Raw genomic sequence first — 22,903 nt, 5'->3', positions numbered from 1 at the left:
ATGGTTGTAGCTCTCCACACACACACACACACACATGCCGTCGTAGTGTATGCCTTGCACAGGTGAAGCTAATGCAAGCAGCCTGCAGGGGGTGCAGGGTCACGGGGTCGCGGAGCTGCCACCAGATCATTATCCTTCAAAGGGTCCTTTCTCTGCTAGCTTGTATCTGGACCTTCTTTAGCGTCAAAACCATCCGCCAGACGGCTCAATGAGCAGCAGGAGGCGGGGCCGGGGGCCGGGGGCCGGGGGCCGGGGGGCCGGGGGGCCGGGGGCCGGGGGGCCGGGAGAGAAACCCAAGCCGACGTAGGCGGACAGATTTTATCGGATGAATTTCTGACACTTGGAAAACGACCTTGTTAGCCTCTTCCAGGAGGTCGTCTGTCGCTTTTTTTCTTATCGGTTTAATATCCGATCAGCCGTCCGGTCGAACAGATGGATGGTTCCGGACCGCAGCTTTATCTCCGTCCTCTCCTGCGATGGACATCCTCCCCCTCGGTCACGTCATCCCAGTCGGCCGAGGTGTGTGTGGGTGCAGCGCAGTGCTTCTCTATTATTTTCTGTTAGGCCCCCCCAGGATGATGACAACAACACCCCCCCCCATTCTACGCTAAATAAATAGTATCTTCTTGTCAAAATCTTCTTCTTTTTGCAACTGGACTTGAATTTCTTCCCGTAAGGTTGTTTTCACCCCTCATCCGAGAGGCTTCTTCAGTTTTCAAATAAATAGTATATTTATTCATATAATTGCATATAAATATATTTAGTATCATTTGTCGATAAAACTGTTATTTGTACACCTCTGCATAATGTTGTATCATTAATAACATAAAAAGAAAGCGAAAATAAAGAAATATAGGTCATATTGCAATGAAGAATAACTATTAATGTTATTAATCTGTAACAGAAAGTGTATACATTTTCGTTAAATGTAAAAAATTAAACTATAAACATTTTTTGACTGAGTGAACCATTTGATACTGAAAAATAAAATGAAAAAAAAAATCAATAAATAAAAATCGAGTTGCCCAAGTGAACCATTTGATACTGAAAAATAAAATGAAAAAAATTATAAATAAAAATGAGAATAAATTCAAATTGATCAGCCACATTGACTCAGGACACTTTTTTTTGAGACACAGTAAACACAGCGGTATTTATAGTCATATTTATAATAATGTTTACATCAGTGGTTTCAGACTCGCGGCCCTCGGAACAATATTTTGTGGCCCCCCTGCCTGAAATCAAATCTTTGTGTAAATGCGGCTGATGCTTTTTTCTCTCATGCATCTGTGAGTTTTATACAGTGGGTTTTAAAAAAAAAATTAAAAAAATGATAAAGTAACATTGCAATGTATTTTTTGCTTCAAAAACAAAATGTTTTTTTTTTTTTGATGAAAAAACATCTAGCGACACCGTTAAAACGATCTTTTCTTTTCTTATTTCTACAAAAACCACAAAACCGACAGCAAAAAAAAAAAAATCGGGCAAAATTAAAAAGATTGATTTGATAACCAGAATAGCCTTGTAAACATTATACATGCTACCAATCCATTTTCTAATAAATTCTACTGGCAAATTTTCCCACAGTGACAACATTTTCTCTTTTAACTCGACAATATTTTAGGGTGTCATTTCATTCATTCTTGTTTAATATTCATTTTAAAAGTAATTCGTCATGTATTTTCTTAGAGGAACAGTTCATTACATAGAAAGATTAGTATAATTTATCTGTTTGCCTTGGCGACTCTTTTATAAGTTTATTGGATGTTTACGCACTTTAATCCGATTGGATGTCGGATTATGTGTTTTGTTTTGTTTTTTTTTAATTCATTTTGTGCGTACAAGTCCTGTTTTATTCTATTTTCTGCCATAATCCGCGTGTTGGCTTTCCCTGATCCCCATCAGTCAGGCAAACGCCAACACCTTCTCATCATCGCAGTGTACCTGGACCCACACACACACACACACACACACACACACACACACTCACACACTAATAAAGCCGTCATGTCCGCCGGTGCTGAAAACTGCTGTCACAGACCGACGGTTCGTTAATGAAGCGCGTTTTTTGGGGGGTTTTCTTTGTTTTTGCGAACAAGGCGGCCGCTTTTGCCCTGAGTGTGTTTCACAGCCACCAAATATCCTCCCTTTGGCTACTGATGTAATACAGATTGGCTTTTTTTAAGTTAATTCCTTAAAAAATACTATTTAGTATGTTTGCGGTCAGTTTTTTTTTCCATTCTTATCCTCGATGCTCTATATTTTTTTTTTTTTTTTTTTCTTTTGCTATTTTGTCTTGGTTTTTTTCTAATTGTGTTCTATTCATATTTATTGACACTTATAACTGTTACGCTGCCGTGATAAAAGAATCGATAAAGTTTATCGTATCTTAAATGTATTTTGGTCACGTAACCGCTGAACCTGAGCAGGGTTTAGACTCCGACGCAGGATTAGCGTGTTTGTGCACGTCGAACCCCCGGCTCTTAGAGCATAAATCAGGCCTGTAATCCTTTTTTTTCTTATTTTTTTTTCATTCACAATCAGCCCACGAGATTCAGATCAGCACAACAAACCCCCTCCTGCACCCGAACCCGCCCGTGCATAAACGCGCTAATAATAAAAGCGCCTGTGCACATGTGGACGTAAACGCGTGCACGGATGCGTGTCCGCCGCCCCCTTTCGTTGTGGGAGAATCGCCCGGCGGCGAGGCGGAGCGTGGAAACGACAGTAAACAGATGCCGCTATCAGTGATAAAGCTGCACCTCCGTTCCGAGCCTGTTTGACTTTTTGCGCCTTTAACTGTGAGAAAGCGGGAGATAAGAAAAAGAGGAATAATTGGATGAGAGGCGGAACGTGAGCGAGAGGTAGTTTTGTCGAACGGGAGGAAAGGGGTGTGGGAACGGAGGTGTTCGTGGACTCCCTGCGGTCGCACTCGGACGTGGGAACGCTCATCGGCGCTAACGAAGCGTGGCGGCCCCTCGCGGGCCGGAGATGGATGGATGGATGGATGGATGGATGGATGGATGGATGGATGGATGGATGAATAGAGGGATGAATGGATGGATGGACAGATGGATGGATGGATGGATGGATGGATGAATAGAGGGATGAATGGATGGATGGACGGATGGATGGATGGATGGATGGATGGATGGATGGATGGACGGATGGATGGATGGATGGACGGACGGACGGACGGATGGACGGACAGAGGGAGGGACGGACGGACGGATGGATGGATAGAGGGATGGATCGATGGATGGATGGATGGAGGGAGGGAGGGATGAATAGAGGGATGGATGGACGGATGGATGGATGGATGGATGGATGGACGGACGGAGGGAGGGAGGGACGGACAGACGGACGGACGGATGGATGGATAGAGGGATGGATCGATGGATGGACGGACGGACGGACGGACGGAGGGAGGGAGGGAGGGACGGATGGACGGATGGATGGATGGATGGATGGATAGAGGGATGGATCGATGGATGGATGGATCGATGGATGGATGGATCGATGGATGGAGGGAGGGAGGGATGGATGGACGGATGGACGGATGGATGGACGGATGGACGGATGGACGGATGGATGGATGGATGGATGGATGGACGGACGGACGGACGGACGGACGGACGGACGGACGGACGGAGGGAGGGAGGGAGGGAGGGAGGGAGGGACGGACGGACGGACGGACGGACGGACGGACGGACGGACGGACGGATGGATGAATAGAGGGATGGATGGATGGATGGATGGATGGATGGATGGATGGATGGCGGCGGGCCGGCCAGAGGAGGAGTGTCGGGAACCGAGCGGCTCCGCGGCGCTAAATGGAGGACAAACCGGGGGAATACTTGCGGTGGGTGGAGGTGGAGGATTAACAAAACCAAGCGGCGGGTGGAGGAGAAAGAAGCCGCCCGACGACAAGCCAGCATGGACACTAATCAGCATCACGGCTGGCATTTCCTGCATGTCCACACTAATATCTCCTCCCGACGGTCCCCCGCTTTGAAAGCCGGTTTAAAATCGGCGTGACTCATTAATGGCATTAAGTCACCGCAGCGAGCGTGACTCCTGAACGCTGCCAAAAAAGTGACAAGGGCCGAGGCGAACGCGGCACGACCGTCCAGGTCTCCCGTTCGTTCATAGAAGTCGGTATTTTGGAATTCTTAACTCCTTGTTTACTCGGATTACCTAGTCTTGGAGGTCGGTGTTACTTTCCTCTCACGGGGCTTGGAGTTTCCGTTCGATCGGTTTTCAACCCAACTGTCCGACGTCTCCTCGATTGTGAAATTGCATTTTTACGGAACCGGCTGCCGGTTCTTCCGGTGCTCTTTGGCGTTGCGTTGGGCGATGATGAGAGCGAACAGCTGTACGCCTTTATTTGTAGCTCCGTGATTGATCGATCTCGCCCAATGACTGCCGGGATTGTCTTCATCCCACGATAAGCGGTGTAGATCAGGGCTCGGCAACCCGTAACGCCCAAAGAGCCATTTGGACCCGGTTTTCTCGGAAAAGAAAACACTGGGAGCCGCAATTGCTTTTTTGACGTCTAAAATAAAGGCACCACTGTATAAATTGCTTTTTATTACCTTTACACTTTGTATAAACAAGTGTAAAGTGTGTCGCCTCTGAAATTCACAAAGTATTACGGAAAAAAATAAATTTTATTTATGTAATAAACTCATTTTGAGTTTTGGGCTTTCAGAGCGTGTAGCGGAGCCTTGACCTGAATTTTAAAAATAAATTGGGAAAAAAATCACAGTGTCAGTAAACAATAAAAAATAAATATTTGCAAAATATCTTCATAAATATATATTTTACCTGGTTTATGGGACTTCTGCTCCTGAACTTCTTCGCACAGCATCTGCAAATCGGGACTTTACCGGCCGGCGGGTATACCGGCTTCCGCGAGGGTGACGTTATTTTGAGCGGCGAAAAATAATAAATATAATTTCATGTAATATTTCAAGATCACAATAATCTTCCAACTTAGAAATAAAAGTAAAAAAAAAGGAATGAACACAAATGAAATACACTTCAATTAAATATTTCGAATCGGACCTCGATGAAGATTTTTGTTTAGAACCTGGCGAAGGTCTTGCTGAAGAGCCGTCTGTGTTTAGCTGTTTGGCAACATTTAAAATGTCGCCACGTACAAAAAATAGATGGAATATTGCATCTCTCATTAGCTGACATAGATGAGTCAAAATGGGTCTTGGCCGAGTCGGCGCCTCACCTCCCTGATCCGAAAGTCCACGTTGCCCTGAAGTTGGTGTTTGCCGCCATCTAGCGGCGAGTAGCTCCACAAATCTCGTGCTGAAGATGTTCCTCCGGTCCTCTTTTCCTCCAGGTCCTTGATTCCTCTGATGGACGACGACACCGGCCTGCTCGTCCTCGCCGGCATGGTAAGACCAACCTTCTCTCGTCCTTGAAAAGGTCCAACTGGTTGTCTTTTCCCGACGCTGATCACCGTGAACTCCCGCCGTTTCATCGCCAGGGTGACTCGGTGGTCGACTGCTTCGAGGTGACGACGTCGGAGCCGTTCCTTTCTCAAGGTGGGCGGCGGACGTCTTTTTCCGGATATTACATTACATTACATTGCATTGCATTTGGCAGACGCTTTTATCCAAAGCGACTTACAATAGAGGACATAGGGACTACAAATACACTTGCAAATACAAGACGCACAGGAAATATACAGAACAGTAAGCTTGGGTTAGTGAGTTTTTTTTGTTTTTTTTTTTACAAAGACGTACACACACACACACACACACACACTGCATAGCCTAACTTGCTGCCAACCTGATCTGGGGCATCAGTGCAGTAAAAAGTCCTGAAAGAGAAACGTTTTTACCTGTTTCTTGAAGGTTGAGAGAGATGATGCTAGTCTTGTTGCTTCCGGAAGTTTGTTCCACCACTGAGGTAGTAGAACTGAGAACAGTTTTGCCTGAGATCGCTTAGAGCGAGCAAAAGGTACTGCTAGTAGGTTTGAATTAGAGGAACGCAGCTCTCTGCCGGGAACATAAGGTCTTATCATTTCGGTCAAATATGCTGGACCTGTTCCTGAGGTGGTTTTGAAGGCCAGGGTCAGAACCTTGTGCTTGATCCTGGCAGCTACTGGATGAACAGAGGTGTAACATGAGCCCTTTTGGGTTGAGTGAATACCAACCGTGCTGCAGCATTCTGCACCATCTGCAGCGGTTTTATTGCACAAGCAGGTCGTCCAGCTAGGAGGGAATCGCAGTAGTCCAGGCGGGAGATGACCGTGGCCTGAACGGATCTCCTTCTTCCCCCGCCGTCTTTCCCGTCGTCGCTGTTTACCTGTTTTTGCTCGCGCAGTGAGCCACTGCCTGACGGATTTCTCCACGCGCGGCGTCGCCATGGTGCCCAAGCTGGCGCTGGACGTGATGTCCTGCGAGGTGATGCGTCTGCTGCAGCTGACGGACGCCAGCGTCGTGCCGATCAGCTATCGAGTCCCCCGGAAGGTGTGACGCTCTGCGGGAAAAGCAAAGTTGCGTTTGCGCGTTTGCGCGTTCGCCTTCGTGCGTTCACGTGTCGCTCTCCCCGTCAGAATTCGGGCCACGAGTTCCACGCCGACCTTTACCCGGAAACGGCGGGTGCCGCGCCGGCTCTGTCCGCCGAAGAGTGGTGGCGGGGAGGAAACCGGCAGGTAACGTAGGACGCCGGCTGGTATCAGCGCAGATGTTCCTCCCAGTCGTGCAGCTGTGTTTGTCCTCAGGTGGAGAAAGTCAGCCTTCACCCGGACAAGCGGCCCAGATCCAAGGCGCCGCCCGCCAAGGACGCCGCCAAGGAGGCCGCCAGGGGCGACGGCAAGGAGGTGAGCCGGCCAAAACCTCTTTCCACTTCCATGTGGCTTTTCAAAAATAATTACACAGCGTCGAGTATGTTCCGTAGATGTATTTATAAACACTTATCCAGCTGTTTTTATTATTTTAATTTATTTAATTTTTTTTTTTTTTTTTTTTTTTTTTTTATTCAAATGTATTTTTTATTTTAATTTGTTCATTTTTAAAAATTTAACTTTAAATTTGAAGAAGGTGCCAATTTTTTTACATCTAAATAAAACCCGTGAAAATATTTTTGTCGCTCTTAATAAGCGACTGCAAGCGCCAGGAAAAGGATGACGGCTCGCACGGAGAGGACGCCATTTTAATTTACTGCCGTTGGATTATTTTAAGTTTTTTGTTTTGTTTTTTTTTTTTTAATAAATATACTGCTCAAAAAAATAAAGGGAACACTTGAACAACACAATGTAACTCCAAGTCAATCCCACTTGTGTGAAATCATAGTGTCCACTCAGGAAGCAACACAGATTCATTTTGACTTGTTTTAAGGACATTACATCAAAGTTGGATCAGCCTGGAGTTTGTTTTTACACTTTAATTTGGAGTGTGATTCCTCATCCAGACCTCCATGGGTTGATACAATTGATTTCCATTGATCATTTTTGTGTGATTTTGTTGTCGGCACATTCAACTGTGTAAAGAGCAAAGTATTTCATAAGAATATTTCATTCATTTAGATCTAGGATGTGTTTTTTAAGTGTCCCCTTTATTTTTTTGAGCAGTGTACAAGAAGGACCCAAATAGACATTGAGTAGTTTGCCTAAAAGTAACCTTCCACTCAATGTCTTTTTTGCAGGCGAAATGTTATGTTGCATGCGGAAATATCATTGCGTTTTCTCTGCAGTGGTTCATTGATGGAATAAAATAACATTAAAATATGCCGTGTTCATTCATTTTCAACCTCAAAAGGGTCGCATGGCTCCCGCTGTTCCAGACGTTTTCTCTGCAGTGATTCGTCGATCGAATAAAATAACATTAAAATATGCCGTGTTAATTCATTTTAAATGTCAAAAGGGTTGCAAATGGCTCTTTGAGCGGCAAAGGTCGCCGACCCCTGACCTGGAGGTCATCAATGTGTGACCTCCACCCGCTTCTTCTCCGCAGGACGCCGCCCGCGGATGCTCCACGTCCAGCAGCCCTCTGAGCCCTCTGAGCAGCCCCGGCAGCAGCGCCGCCCCGTCCCGCTCCCCCTCGTCCGGCCTCTCCTCGGGCTTCCTCCCGTCCCCGAGCCCCAGCCAGAGCACCAAAGCCATCCAGAACCTTCTGGGTACCGACTCTCGCTCTGTTTCGTCTCGTATCCCGGCGTCTCCGCTGACTCGTTCTCCTCTCCGACCTCCAAGGTCCGACCTCCAAGTTCCGGCACATCCAGGGCGCCGTGATGCACCGGGACGCGCACATCACCAACCTGCGGGGTCTCAATCTCACCACGCCGGGCGAGTGCGACGGCTTCTGCGCCAACCGGGAATACGTGGCGGTGCCGCTCGCCATATCCGGAGGGCAGATCGGCGTCTTTCAGGTACCCTGCGGACGAGACGGAGGGGGAACTTGCGGTTTCTTCTCGGATCAAACCGGGTCGTTCCCGGGCGACACAAGAGTCAAGATCGATGAACTTAAATTGGATGATAATCTGAAAATTTGGGAAAAAGTAGGACTATTCCGTAAATCTGCATTTTCTCATTTGGCCAGAAGGGGGCGCATAACAACCTCATCTCCTAAAAAAAAAAAAAAAAAACAGCTAGATTCATATTCATGGGAATTTCTAGTGGAAAAATAAAGGTTTTAAAAGATCCACACACCAAGATTGCTCCAAAAATATATAATTTATTTTACATAGTGCAAAGAAAATTTATTATGGCATGATGTTTCAAGCAAACATCCACTCTTGTTGCTGTCGTTGTTGCTGCTGTCTATTTATTCACGGATAAATATCTTGCAATCTTCTATTATCCGTCTCTCTATTTATATTTATATTCCTATTTATTTTACTTTTTTATCATTTGACATTATAATTGTTGTGCTGGAGTGACAAAGGAATTTCAACAAGGGTAAGAATAGGCAAATTAGAATCTGAAAAACTTTATTTGGGGTAGCCGCATCAAAGTTGTTGTTTTTTTTATTAAAATAAAATAATAAATAATAATAATAATATAAATAAAAATAATAGTATAATAATAATAATAAAATAAATAATAATAAATAATAATAATAAATAATAATATATATATTATATATATAAATAATATAATATATAAATATATAAAAATATAATATAAATATAAAAATAAATAAATACATAATAATAAATAATAATACCTAATAATAATAATAATAATAATAATAATAATAATAAATAATAATACATAATAATAATAATAATAATAATAATAATAATAATAATAATAATAATAATAATAATAATAATAAATAAAAATAATAATAAAAAATAATAAATTAAAATAAAAAAATAAATTATATATATATATATATATATATATATAATTTATTTTTTTACAAGTATTATACATATATATATATAAATGTATATTACTTGTGCAAATTTTTGGTCTTATTCAGATGCTTACCAAAATATGTTTATAAGATAAGATATACTTTATTGATCCTCATAGGGGGGAAATTCTTTTGTCACAACAATTACAGTATCAATAAATATGAGTATAAATAAAAGAGACAATTAAAAGATAGCAAAAGGCATCCACTCATATATAGACAGCAGAGTGAACAACAACAACAAGGATAAGAAAAGACAAGTTAAAATCTGAAAAACTTTATTTGGGTTAGCTGAATCAAAGTTGTGAACATGTGAAGAATAAAATTTAAAAAAAAAATTCTAGTTTAAAAAAAAAGGAAAATTATATATATAAATTACTTGCAAATTATTGGTTCATATTTGCTCTGCATTTATGTAATAAATATAACATGAGCGGCATTAATTCCACTCAGTGGGAGGGTTTGCTTGGTGACGAGGGGTTTGCAGGCTTGCTGAGAATTGAGGAGATGGATAAATATTACACAACCAAAACAATAACAACAACAACAACAACAGAAACGACGATAAAAACAATGACAAAAATGAACACGAAGCGAGTGGAGCAACACCAACAAGGATAAAAAAAATAAAAAAAGTTTAATAATCGGAGTTCGGGCATGACACGTGCGAATGAGTGCGATGAAAACATCTTGTCTAGCGTCTAATATGTCTAATATGTTTATATTATGTTTTGCATGTTTATATTTTGGTAAACATCTGAAGAGGAGCGGATTCTCTGCTTGAAACATCATGAAAAAAGACATTTTCTTTACTTTCTGAGCATTCTTTCAGCCCTTTATTTAGTTGATCCTTCTGATCCCGAACTGGGCAACGGATGTGTGTGTTTTTCTCAATTTCTAGTGGAAACCCAAAGTCATAATATAAATAAGAATCCTGCTTATTTCTGTCATTGTTATTGTCACTCTATTTCTGTTCTTATCCTTGTTATTGTCATTTTGCTTGTCTATTCTCACCCTTGCTAATTTTTTACCCTTGTCGTTGTTGTTATTAATTCTGCTGTCTATATTTGTGGATGTCTTTTGCTAACTTTTAATTGTCTCTTTTATTTATATTTATACTCATATTTATTGATTTCATTGCTGCGATAAAAGCATTTCCCCTATGGGGATCAATAAAGTATATTATTTTGATATATTTCACAAGAAAAAAAAAAAAACACTGACAATGACAGCTAAATGAAAACATGCTGTGATTAAAATATAAAAAGTAGGAAAAGTACATTTACAGCTTGAAACTATAGGATGCCCCCATGAGGTCATAGTCATATCTTAGTTTTAAAACTAAATTTTTTTACATTCTGTTGTCCATTCTCATCCGCTCTTATCTGCTTTCTGTTTATTTGTGGATGTATTTTGCAATTTTCTAATTGTCTCTCTATTCATACTTATATTCATAGTTATTGACACTATAACTGTTACGCTGCTGTAACAATGGGAATTGATAAATTATCTTATCTTATCTTGATATATTTCCCGAAAAGAAAAAAAAAAAACACCGGCAATAACAACTCAATGAAAACATGTTTGGATTCAAATATAAAAATTAGCAAAAGTACATTTGCAGCTTGAAACTACGGGACGTCCGGATGAGTTAATCGTCATGTCAGTCTTTAGCGCCTCCGTGCGGAGACAAACGCAAACAGCGTAAAAATAATACGGAATCACAAAAACAATCATTTTTAATAAAAATAAAAAATATTATTTGCATCCGCAGCGCTCCCAGCCGGGCAGGCTCCCGGACACGGCGCCGCCCACCATCCAAAACTCCGTCAACGTGGCCGACCTTTGCTGGGACCCGTTCGACCGCCGCCGTCTGGCCGTGGGTACGTGAATGTGTGTGTGTGTGTGTGTGTTGAACGTCAGGAGGGTGATAATATGTGTCCGTCCGACTCGTCCAGCCGGCGACGATGCAAAGATCCGACTGTGGCGCGTCCCGGAAGGGGGGCTGAGCGAGACCGTGACCGATCCGGACCTGGTCCTGGCCGGTAGGACCGAACCGTTCCCGGAAATAAAAACCAAAAACCGTTCAGGTGGTTCCTCCCTCCCGCCGACTGACCGGCGCCTCCAACCCTCGCAGGACACATGGAGAAGATCTACTCCATCAAGTTCCACCCGCTCGCCGCCGACGTCCTGGTGTCCTCGTCCTATGACCTCAAGGTCAAGCTGTGGAACCTGGAGAGCGGGGAGGAGGTCAAAGTCCTGACCGGACACGAGGACCAGGTTTGGAGGCCTTTTTTTTATAACATCTCCTCGCTTCCCAGTGGCGCCACAATCACAAACAAAAAAAAAGCCGCAATGACGTATTTGTTCACAGAAATTTTTTCAGCCTACTTTTTGCTTAAAACGCCACGCGCGCGACAATAAGTGTTATGTGTTGTATGTTGAATAAATCGTCTTTTCTTTTGGGAGCGTTTTTTTGTTGTCCAGATTTTTTCCAGGCCTTCGGCCGTCGCTACGATGGGTTGACTTGACTTGATTACATGACTGATTTTCACACCTTTACACGGGACGTTAAAAATTGGATTCTGGAGCACCAAACATGCTAACGCTAAGAATAAGAATAAGAATAAGAACAACTTTATTAATCCCGAAGGAAATTGCAGTGCCAGAGTTACAGAAAATATAACAGTAATAAATAATAAAAGAAAGGCAGAATTAGAAATAAAAATAAACTATAAACTATAAAGTGTCTCAGTGAAACTATAAAGTGTCTTAGTAAACAAGTGATAAAACTATAAGTGTCTTAGTAACAAGTGAGGTAAGGAGTGCACAATAGTATGATAGAAGGGAACGTTGTAGTGTAGCTGTTATGAGATGAGATGAAATATTGCACAGTTTCTGAATATTGCACAGAAATGAGATATTGCACATTTTTCTTTGTTTTTAAGTTAAAGATAGGTTGTTATGGTTTGCCGGCGACCCGTCTGGTAACAATACCAGACGGGTATTTTTCCCTTCTGGGTCACATCTGATGGCCCCCAGATGACCAAAGTAACAATATCACAACAATAGCACTTTCAACTTGCAAAATACATATTTTATTGCCTGTTTATATATTGTATAGTTATTTTATTGCCTATCTGTATATTTTATACATATTGTCTATTTATATTTGTATTGTCCAGGACTACAGATGGAAATTAGCTATGAGCTACAATCTGGTACAAACATCTCTGCCTCTGTGCTTAATGTATTTGTACACTGTCCTGATAAACTTCTAAACAAACAAACAAACAAAACTTCCTCCTCGCAGCGAGAAGATCCCCGGTTGGCTTTTCTGAGCGGATTCTGCGTGAGGATCCTCCGGGTTCCTCCAACGAATGGATCCTCGCCATATTTTCATCGCTTTTTCTCCATTCTGACTTCACCCTTTTCTTCTTCTTCACGTCCAGGTGTTCTGCATGGCCTGGAGCCCCGACGGCAGATTCCTGGCCACGGTTTGCAAAGACGGGAAAGTCCGAATCTACGACCCTCGCGGGTCCGCCCGGCCCGTGCAGGTCAGAGGAATGACGGCGGTTATTCGAAATGATTTTCCGAACCTCCAGAAGAGAGGGGCCGCCGGTCGTTCGATCCGTCCCGGAACCGCCACGGCGGTCGGATTGAACCGGCCCCTTCGGTCGTTGCCGTGTCTCCTCAGGAGGGTCCGGGACCCGGGGGGCCCCGAGGAGCCCGAGTGGTCTGGGTGAACGACGGCAAATCCCTGCTGGTGTCGGGATTCGACAGGTACTTATGGCAGAAAACGCGGTTCTAAGGCAGACTTGGGCATTTTAAGCAATACTGAATGTAGAAACTCCTTTTGTGCGATGCAGTGCTGACGGTTGAGGCTCCATGGATCATGATGTTTGCAGATGACATTGTGATGTGTAGTAAGAGCAGAGAACAGGTTGAGGGAAATCTAGAGAGGTGCAGGTATGCATTGGAAAGAAGAGGACTGAAGCAAGACAGAATATTTGAGTGTGAATGAGAAGAATCTGGGTGGAACGGTGAGGATACAGGGAGTGGAGATCAAGAATTTCGGGTATTTGGGGTCGACAGTCCAGAGCAGGGGTGCCCACGCTTTTTCGCCTTGTGAGTTACTTTTCAAATAACCATGTTAAAAGGATCTACTTCTACTAAAAATGCTGAATACTGAGTACACTTAACACAATAAATGTTTGTGGATCTTGCATAATTGCATGTACCCTTATGGCTCACTACAACTGAGTACTTTTTTGGTAAATACCTTATTCTGATGACTTGAATGGAGTCAGCAGCATAGTTGAAGTTACCTGGGAGGAAAAATGACCGCTGAGATTTTAGTTCCTTTACCTTTCTCCTTCTCAGCTCACTTTTCGGAGGGAATTCAGCGCTGTAGTTTTTATGCGTTTTATGAACGCACTTTGAAAATGACATAGTAAAAAAAAAAGAGTCTGCCTCCCATTCCGTACGGATGCGATACGTTATAGTCTTTTTACTTGGTCCAGCTTCCCCTCTCATTTTTATACCCATAAGTTTAGAAGGCATAAATTGGAGGCTAACTCGCTAGCTTGCTAGAATGCGCCGTTATGTGCACATGCGCATTGACGCCTGTGTCAGAAAAGGTCCGATTGGACAGACCGACTGCCAGTCAAGTGACAAATGTCATAGAGAGGATAAGAGGCTGACTTCTACTTTTTAAAGCTATGCGATCTACCCACACTATCTTTGCAATTGACCGGTAGATCGCGATCGACGTATTGGGCACTCCTGGTCCAGAGCATAGTGGAGTGTGGAAAAGAGGTGAAAAAACAGGTTCAAGCAGGTTGGTATGGGTGGAGAAGAGTATCAGGGGTGCGAAGAGATAGAAGACTCAGCCAGAAGGAAAGGTAAGGTGGAGGCGAGACATGTATGCTCTGCAAACAGTGACAATGACCAAAAGACAGGAGGCAGAGCTGAAGATGTTGAGGTTTGGTTTGGAAGTGACCAGGATGGAGAGGATAAGGAATGAGTCCATCAGAGGAACGGCACATGTTAGATGTTTTGGAGAGAAGGTCTGAGATGGTTGGGTCATGGACAGAGGAGGGATAGTGAATATATCGGTGGACGGATGCTGGAATTAGAGGTCTAGTGGAAGACCAAAGAGAAGATTGATTGACGTTGTGAGAGAGAATATGAAGGTAGTTGGTGTGAGAGAGGAGGATACAGAGATGGAGAAGGTGGATTTGCTGTGGTGACCCCTGAAGGGGTAAAATGTATCTTATCTTATCTTATCTTAACTTATCAGCCGCAGTGACCGTGTCCTCTTCCTGTACTCGGCCGACGCCCTGGCGTCCGGAGCGGTGGCCAGCGTGACGGTGGACATCTCCCCCTCCACCCTCATCCCCTTCTACGACCCGGACACCGGCGTGGTCTTCCTCACCGGGAAGGTAAGACCTTCGGCGGCCACGTCGAAGACGGCGGGAGACATAAAGAGCGGTGACGTGGATTTATGCGCTTCCAGGGTGACACGCGAGTGCACATCTACGAGATCCTCGCCGGAGCGCCGTACTTCCTGGAATGCAGCAGTTTTCATTCTCCGGAGCCTCACAAGGTACCGGGTCCGTCCTCTCGGCCAACTCCTTCAGCGCGTCCAGACCCGCAACTCCTCCGCCGTTGTCGTCCCTGCAGGGTCTGGCCTTCCTGCCCAAGACGGAGTGCGACGTGCGCGACGTGGAGATCGCCGTGGGCCTCATGCTCACCAAGACCACCATCGAGCCGGTGGTTTTCAAAGTGCCGCGGGTCAAGGTGAGACGTAGAAATGACCTGGGTGGAGCCTCCATGTTCTCCACATGCATGAGGTCCATCGGAGACCCTAATTTATCCAGGTGTGTTAATGACAGGGTGAACGGTTGAATGAAAGGTTCTCGCCCAATGACAGGGCTCGTGGCAGATGGATGAATGAATGTAAATATCGTATTTTCACGACCATAAGGCGCACCGTACTAAAAGGCGCAGTCTCAGTTATGTGTGCCATTACTGTATTTAACTCACACATAAGGCGCACCTGATTATAAGGCGCGGGTTTTGAATACAAACCACGCCCACACTTCCCCCTTTAACGTTCTCATGATGTCCTCTACTACGTTCGCTTTACAACAACAACAACACACACAAGCATACAAGTGTGCGTATTTATAAATAGAGCAGGAGCTAAACTGATCCACCTTTGCTTTTTTTTTTCGCGTCCAGAAAGAGTTTTTCCAGGACGACGTGTACCCGGACACGGCGGTGACCTGGGAGCCGGCGCTGAGCGCCTCTGCCTGGCTCTCCGGCTCCGACGCCCAGCCCAGGAAGATCAGCCTGAAGCCCAGGGACATGACGCCAGGTGAAGGCACCACACATCCATGCCGGGACTTTGTCCAACCGGATCGTCATGTTCACGAACGATATCGTGGTTTGTGGGTGGAGGAACGTCTAGAGAGGCGGAGGTGTGCTCTGGAAAGGAGAGGGCTGGAGGTTAGCGTGGAGGTGAAGAAGGTGGAGGAGTCGAAGTACAGAGGGTCAACAGTCCAGAGGAATGGAATGGGTGGAGAGATGCGTCCGAGCAGGTTGGAACAGGTGGAGGAACGTGTGGAGGACAAGGAAGGAGAAGATGGGAGGCAGAGATGAAGATATGGAGGTTCTTTGCGAGGACGTTACATTACATTACATTACAGTCATTTGGCAGACGCTTTTATGCAAAGCGACTTACAAAAAGTGTAATTCAGTCGCCGAAGATTCGAAGTAGCAGTAGATGGAAGTCAGAAGTGACCATCTCAGAACCATATACCGTAATTTCCGGACTATTAGGCGCACCTCAATATAAGCCGCACCGGCTAGCTCAGGGGTCGGCAACCTTTAACGCCCAAAGAGCCATCTGGACCCGGTTTCCTCGGAAAAGAAAACTCTGGGAGCCGCAATCACTTTTTGACGTCTAAAATAAAGGTACCACTGTATATATCGCTTTTTATTACCTTTACACTTTGTATAAACAAGTGTGTAGTGTGTCGCTTCTGAAATTCACAAAGTATAACAGAGAAAATTAAATTTTATTTATGTAATGAACTCATTTTGAGCTTTGGCCTTTCAGAGCGTGTAGCGGAGCCTTGACCTGAATTTTAAAAATAAATCAGGAAAAAATCACTGTGTCAGTAAACAATAATAAATAAATATTTGCAAATTATCTTCATAAATATTTATTTTACCTGGTTTATGGGACTTCTGCTCCTGAACTTCTGCGCACAGCATCTGCAAATCGGGACTTTACCGGCCGGCGGGTATACCGGCTTCCGCCAGTGTGACGTTATTTTGAGCGGCGAAAAATAATAAATATAATTTTATTTAGTATTTCAAGATCACAATAAATCTTCCAACTTAGAACTAGAAGTTAAAAAAAGGAATTAACACAAATGAAATACACTTCAATGAAATATTTACCATATATTTTCCCAAGCCACTCGGAGCCGCAGTGTAAAGATGAAAGAGGAACCGCGGGTTGCCGACCCCTGGTCTAGCCGATCGCTATCTTGGGCTCCTCCTGCGCACTAAAACCGAAAAAGTCGTCTTCTTCGGTGTCGGAGTTGAACAGACTCGGTCATTTCATCGGTCCAATGTGACGAGGGTAAATGTTTTAACGGCGTGAAGCTCATTAGCCCCCCCCAAAAAAATCCATATACTTGCCACACTTTTGTTTAAGTGAAAAAAGTCGCGGCTTACCGTCCGGAAATTACGGTCCATAAATACGTTCATTTCATGTTTATTTTTTGTTTTTGTTTTTTCCGGGGGAGTTGGAGGCTTAGTCGGGTAGTGCTTGGGGAGGAGGTATGTTTTCTGCTCACGGCGAAAGATGGGCAGGGACGCCTTTTTCGGGAGTTCGTTTCACCACCAAGGAGCCGAGATCGGTTCGATCGGCGGCCGGGGGCTCCGAGGGACGGGGTGGTCGGTCGCCCAAAGGTGGCGGATCGGATGGGACGGTTAGGGACATGTAGCTTGACCAGGACGGGACTGTCCTGTTCAGCACCTGGTAGGCGACCACCGGGGACTTGAACTTGATGCGGGCGGCTACCGGGAGCCGATGTAGGGACGTAAGAAGGGGAGTTGTGTGGGAGAACTTGGGACGGTTGAACACCAGGCGGGCTGCTGCTTTCTGGATAAGCTCCAGAGGCCTGCAAGGCAAGGAGGGAGTTGCAGTCGTCCAGACCAGAGATGACTAGAACCCGGTGGAGAATCTGCACCGTTACCTCCGTTAGGAATCTGAGAATCTTCCTGATGTTGTAGAGGAGGAATCTGCAGGAACGTCCGACGTTCGCTAAGAATGAGTCGGTTGTTGAGGACCACACCCGGGTTTCTCGCGGTTGTGGTCGGCCTTACCAACCTTTCCCCAGGAGGAAGAGCAGATCAGTCTTGTCTAGGTTGAGCTTCAGGTGGTTTGTTGCCATCCAATCTGAGATGTCGAGGAGGATGGAGAAGATCAGGAACGAGTCCATCGGAGGGATGGCGCGTTAGATGTTTTGGAGATAAAACCAAGACTGAGATGGTTTGGACGTGGACAGAGGAGGGGTGGTGAAGATCTGGGCCGATGGACGCTGAAGTTGGAGTGTCCAGAGGAAAACCAGGTTTGTAGATCCAGCTAAAGACAGGAAGATAATTGACTGCGGCGCCTCCTGGTGGTAGAAGAAGACGGCCTTCGTGTGAACCGCACCTCCGAGCATCTTCACCTGACGGCCACACACTCTTGCATGTTCTTCTCAGTGAGCGAAGCCCCCAAAGAAGCTCCGGTCAGGAAATACATGCCTTCGTCCTTCTACCTGGAGGAGAAGACCGATGAGCAGAAGAAGGAGGAGGTAAGAACCGACTGTTCACACAACCTTGTTGAGCCTGAGTGTGTGTGTGTGTGTGTGTGTGTGTGTGTGTATTTAAGATAAGATATACTATATTGATCCCCATAGGGGGAATTCTTTTTTTTTAGCAGGGCAATGACAGTATCAATAAATATGAGCGGCATATTAAACCATCGATGTCGTTACAAGTCGTGTCGGAGAAGACGTCTCCTCCAAGAATGCGCATCAGCAAAGGAGATGTTTTATTTATTTTTATAAAATTGATTTTAGTTTAATTTTACTTTTTTTTTTTTTTTTGGTTCTTCTGAGGGCAGAATATAGCTACTTCATCATGAAAAAAAAATGAAATACTGCAAAAAAAAACGCGAGAACCGAATTCTAATAAAAATCTGCAAAGTAGCGACAACCCACTGTATAAATATAAACAGAGAAACAATTTAAATCAAAATACAACCACGAGTAAATAGACCGCAGAGTGAACATTTGAAAATTTGGTGAAGTTTCACCGTGACCTAGATGAGATGAGAACAACTTTATTTATCCCGAAGGAAATTGTTGTGCCAGAGTTTCAAGTAAAAAACATAACAGTAATAGATAATAGTAGAAAGGAGGAAGAATAAGAAATACAATGAAATATGAATTGATAGATAAATAGATGACCGAGAGCCTCCGCAGAAAAGCTTTAGAAGGTCTTTAGAAGGTCTGGAGTTCACCGAACCACAACAGTCTCCTCAGGAAGAACATCCTGCTCTGAACCTTCTGACCCTGATCCTTCCATGTACCTTCCATGTACCTTCCATGTACCTTCTTGGTACGTGTTTGCGTCGCCGCTCAGCTGCTGAGCGCCATGGTGGCCAAGCTGGGGAACATGGACGAGCCTCTGCCGCAGGAGTCCTTCGAAGGCGTCGATGAAGATGAGTGGGTGAGTGAGATGATTAGCGTTGTAACCGATCCACATTCTAGATGTTCATTTTGAGTTCGCTCACATTTCTAACAAAAACCGTGTCCTCGTATTGTGACGTGAAACTGCGAACGTGCTTTTTTTTTAATTTTTGCCGCGGTCGTCAACCCCCTGCTATTCCCGATGGCGGTAATTTAAACTTTTTTTTTTTTTTAAAGGTGGTGGGTTTAAACCATTAAAAGATGACACATTTTGTGATTCCGTATCGTTTCTATGTAATTGGGTGCTGTTTGTTTTTGTCTTTGCTAAAAGTCTTAACAGCTGAAAGTAAATTAAAACACATATACCTACCCACTGTACCTCCAATGAGCTAAATGTTGTACAGTAATTTATTTACACACACACATATATATATAAATTGTTTTTTCTTTTCTTTTATTATTTATATTCACAATTTTGATGCTGCTACCCCTTTTTGTTTTTTTTGTTTTTTTATTTTTGACGTTCACAATTTTGATGCTGCTACCTTTTCTTTTTATTTTATTCTTGATGTTCACAATTTTAATGCTGCTACCCCATTTTGTTTTTATTTTGTTTTTATTTCTATTTTTGACGTTCATAATTTTAATGCTGCTACCCCTTTTTGTTTTTTTTTTATTTTTATTTTTGCCGTTCATAATTTTGATAATACTTCCCCTTTTTGTTTTTTTTTAATTTTTATTTTTGACGTTCACAATTTTGATGCTGCTACCCCTTTTGTTTTTTTTTTATTCTTATTTTTGACGTTCACAATTTTGATGCTGCTACCCCTTTTTGTTTTTTTTTTATTTTTATTTTTGACGTTCATAATTTTGATGCTGCTACCCCTTTTTGTTTTTTTAAATTTTTATTTTTGATGTTCACAATTTTGATGCTGCTACCCCTTTTTGTTTTTTTTTTAATTTTTATTTTTGACGTTCACAATTTTGATGCTGCTACCCCTTTTTGTTTTTTTTATTTTTATTTTTGACATTCACAATTTTGATGCTGCTACCCCTTTTTGTTTTTTTTTTATTTTTATTTTTGACGTTCACAATTTTGATGCTGCTACCCCTTTTTGTTTTTTTTAATTTTTATTTTTGATGTTCACAATTTTGATGCTGCTACCCCTTTTTGTTTTTTTTTATATTTTTATTTTTGACGTTCACAATTGTGATGCTGCTACCCAATTTGCCCCCCACATTTTCCCATCAGGGGCAAATAAAGTTTCTGTTTCTGATTCTGATTCCTACTGGGGGCATCCTCCAGTTTCAAGCTACATATGTAGTATTTGGTATTTTTTTATATTTCAATGTCAAACCGCTGTTTTCATTTCACAATTAACATCTGTTTTTTTGTGAATTATATGATTTGTATTATTTTTTGGGGGGGTTTTACAACGCTTTGCCTTGAAAATTCATATTAGAATAATGTTGAATGTAGGTTTTGAAAGGTATTTTTGGAAATGAGCGCCCCCTTGTGGTCACAAGAGAGAGTGCAGGTTTAATTCATCTTTTTTTTTTTTTTCCCTCTGTGCTTCCAACTTGTCGAATTATAATCCTGTTTTAATTAATCTTAATTTTTGTGTCATCCAGGATGACTAGAGGAGGCACCGCCGTCCTCCCGCTCCCGAAAGGTGCCAATAACAGCGAGGCGACACCAACCAACGCCCGAGTGTGTGTGTGTGTTTGTGCAGTAACACACGACAATCTTCCAGCACACAAAGATTGCTGCACGATGTGAAAGTCCACATGGGTATTATACGGGGGAGGGTGACAATAAATGAACTCATCAGGGGGCCTGAATTTCGAATGTGACAAAATCTGATCCAAGTTCAGTGTTTTCAGAAAAAAAAGCCCGATTCCACAGCTTTTTACTTAATAGGACAATAAACTAATGTCAGTGTTTAGAAAATAAACCTTATAGATGATAACCTCAATGAATGGGTGCATCAGAAACTGCAGGTGGCATAGCAATAATTCTTCATGCAACTTGGGTTTCTACTATCGATATGATGATCCGAGCACACTTTCTATCTTCCATGGGTTAAATATGAACTCTGGTGTCGCGGCGTAGGCGCTCGCAGTTTCTGTTTTCGGCCAGTCTGCTATATGGATACATGGTGGTGGTGTGTTGTCGTGTGCAAAGTTGTATTCCGTGCAGCCGTCCACTCTCGAAGTGGATCGGCGCTTGTTGTCGTTTCGTTCTCCCGGACGGTCACGTTTGCGCGCCGACGAGCAAAAACCGGTCAGGCGTCTGGTGGAAGATTTGAACGGTCTTCCGGTTTTCGTCAGGTGAAACACACATTATGACAAGTGTGTAAGTTCAAGAAATGCAAAAAACAGGGAGGATCAAACAGGGTAACCGTATTTGAACACAAACTGGAATTTTTCAATCGCCACACGTTTCATTTTCTGTCACTTGAGAGGAAATAAACGCAATACTTGAGCTGAACTGTAAGTTACTGTATTGTGCCAGTCATGTTTTATTATTATTTTGCCATATCGTCAAATTTGTTTAACTAGGGTTTAAATCTAATGGAAGTTAGACACTTTGATTCACTTTGTTTTCTTTTACATTTTTTTCGAGGGGCCTTTTTACCTGAAGATGTCTTTTTGTTAGCTGGAAGCAGGATATGTATTGGTTTCTTATGTAACCTCTACTAATTTAACGTCATCACGTTTTGCGTTCTACAATAACATTGCAGTATTAATTACTTCCAATGCAGCCATAATAGCTGCGAATGTGTGTGTAACTTCAAATCAGGGCAACAATATCATCAAAAATCCAGTCTTGAATCGACCGCATTTGTTTACAAACAGCAAGTTGTACTGTAATATGATGTTTTAATGGACTTGCAGACTCCTCACATTTGTAATATTGGGATAATCTCTTGTCATTCCAGGGTGCAAAAAAAAAAATTCCTCTTTTCTAATGTGTATTTGGTTTCTTAGGTTGTATTTTCTGTCTTTGAGTTAATGTCTTTGTGGATGGGATTTTGCTTTTCTTAAATATTGTCTTGCAATAAACACCTTTGGTATCTGTTTAAACCTGTGCGTCTGTGAATGTCAGCATTACATCATGGTGAGTATCATGACTCTCCTTTATTTTATTTTTTTAGTCAAAAATACAAGGGCCCTTGGTATTGTACCTCATGATGTATGGTATTTCGTTGACATTTTTGACTATACAGCTAAAAACAAAAAGAGCATCTGAGTCAGGACAGATAAAGATACTGTACTTAAAACTGCTTTTCTGTTTCTTTTATGAGTCTACATTTTTAAAGGGTTGTGAGTGAAACAGGTACATCCATAACAGCTCAAGCATTTCGTCTGGAAGGGATTTTTCATTCCTTAAAAAGTCAGCATGCAGTGGTAGTTTTACCCGAAATAATATGTATCATCAAAATCTGAATCATAATTGCTTTATTCACCAACTACAAGGAATTTACTTTGGTTGACAAAACTAAACAGACAACATGTAACAGGCTTTAAATAAGTGCAAAATAAAAGTGAGATCAGGGCGATTGAGGTTGGTTGTGCACAGCAGTACAAGGTAGTGCACTACTAATTATTCATGAGACAGGCTGATTAAGCTGACTACTTAAGTTTGAATGTTTGATTTTTTTTCTGCCAAAAAAAAAGCATATTGATTCCAACAATTCTCTTTCAACCAGGCCTTCTCACTGTACAGTAGAAAGGAGCTGCAATGTGACCTCCCAGCCGCTA

General features: G+C 43.0%; 1 protein-coding gene across 1 annotated transcript in view; it reads left to right on the top strand.

Annotated features, from left to right (window-relative positions):
• The window catches only part of coro7 (coronin 7), a 138,902-nt gene extending 116,677 nt beyond the window's left edge, over positions 1 to 22,225 (top strand). Inside the window, exons 10-28 of the mRNA XM_086175778.1 lie at positions 5,357 to 5,411; positions 5,504 to 5,561; positions 6,346 to 6,491; positions 6,578 to 6,676; positions 6,746 to 6,844; positions 7,977 to 8,139; positions 8,213 to 8,388; positions 11,155 to 11,263; positions 11,339 to 11,425; positions 11,518 to 11,660; positions 12,833 to 12,937; positions 13,078 to 13,163; positions 14,683 to 14,824; positions 14,899 to 14,988; positions 15,066 to 15,182; positions 15,627 to 15,762; positions 18,168 to 18,259; positions 19,092 to 19,178; positions 20,771 to 22,225. Coding sequence (XP_086031904.1) covers positions 5,357 to 5,411; positions 5,504 to 5,561; positions 6,346 to 6,491; positions 6,578 to 6,676; positions 6,746 to 6,844; positions 7,977 to 8,139; positions 8,213 to 8,388; positions 11,155 to 11,263; positions 11,339 to 11,425; positions 11,518 to 11,660; positions 12,833 to 12,937; positions 13,078 to 13,163; positions 14,683 to 14,824; positions 14,899 to 14,988; positions 15,066 to 15,182; positions 15,627 to 15,762; positions 18,168 to 18,259; positions 19,092 to 19,178; positions 20,771 to 20,779 — 1,999 coding nt within the window. The 3' untranslated portion in view covers positions 20,780 to 22,225. The remainder of the gene's footprint in view (positions 1 to 5,356; positions 5,412 to 5,503; positions 5,562 to 6,345; positions 6,492 to 6,577; positions 6,677 to 6,745; positions 6,845 to 7,976; positions 8,140 to 8,212; positions 8,389 to 11,154; positions 11,264 to 11,338; positions 11,426 to 11,517; positions 11,661 to 12,832; positions 12,938 to 13,077; positions 13,164 to 14,682; positions 14,825 to 14,898; positions 14,989 to 15,065; positions 15,183 to 15,626; positions 15,763 to 18,167; positions 18,260 to 19,091; positions 19,179 to 20,770) is intronic.
• Positions 22,226 to 22,903: the final 678 nt, after the last annotated feature.

The sequence above is a fragment of the Fistularia commersonii genome, chromosome 28 (genome assembly GCF_037954325.1).
Source record: "Fistularia commersonii isolate RoL2024-O1a breed Wild chromosome 28, RoL_Fcom_v1.0, whole genome shotgun sequence".
Classification (NCBI taxonomy): domain Eukaryota; kingdom Metazoa; phylum Chordata; class Actinopteri; order Syngnathiformes; family Fistulariidae; genus Fistularia; species Fistularia commersonii.
This window is presented reverse-complemented; position numbering and strand designations above follow the sequence as displayed.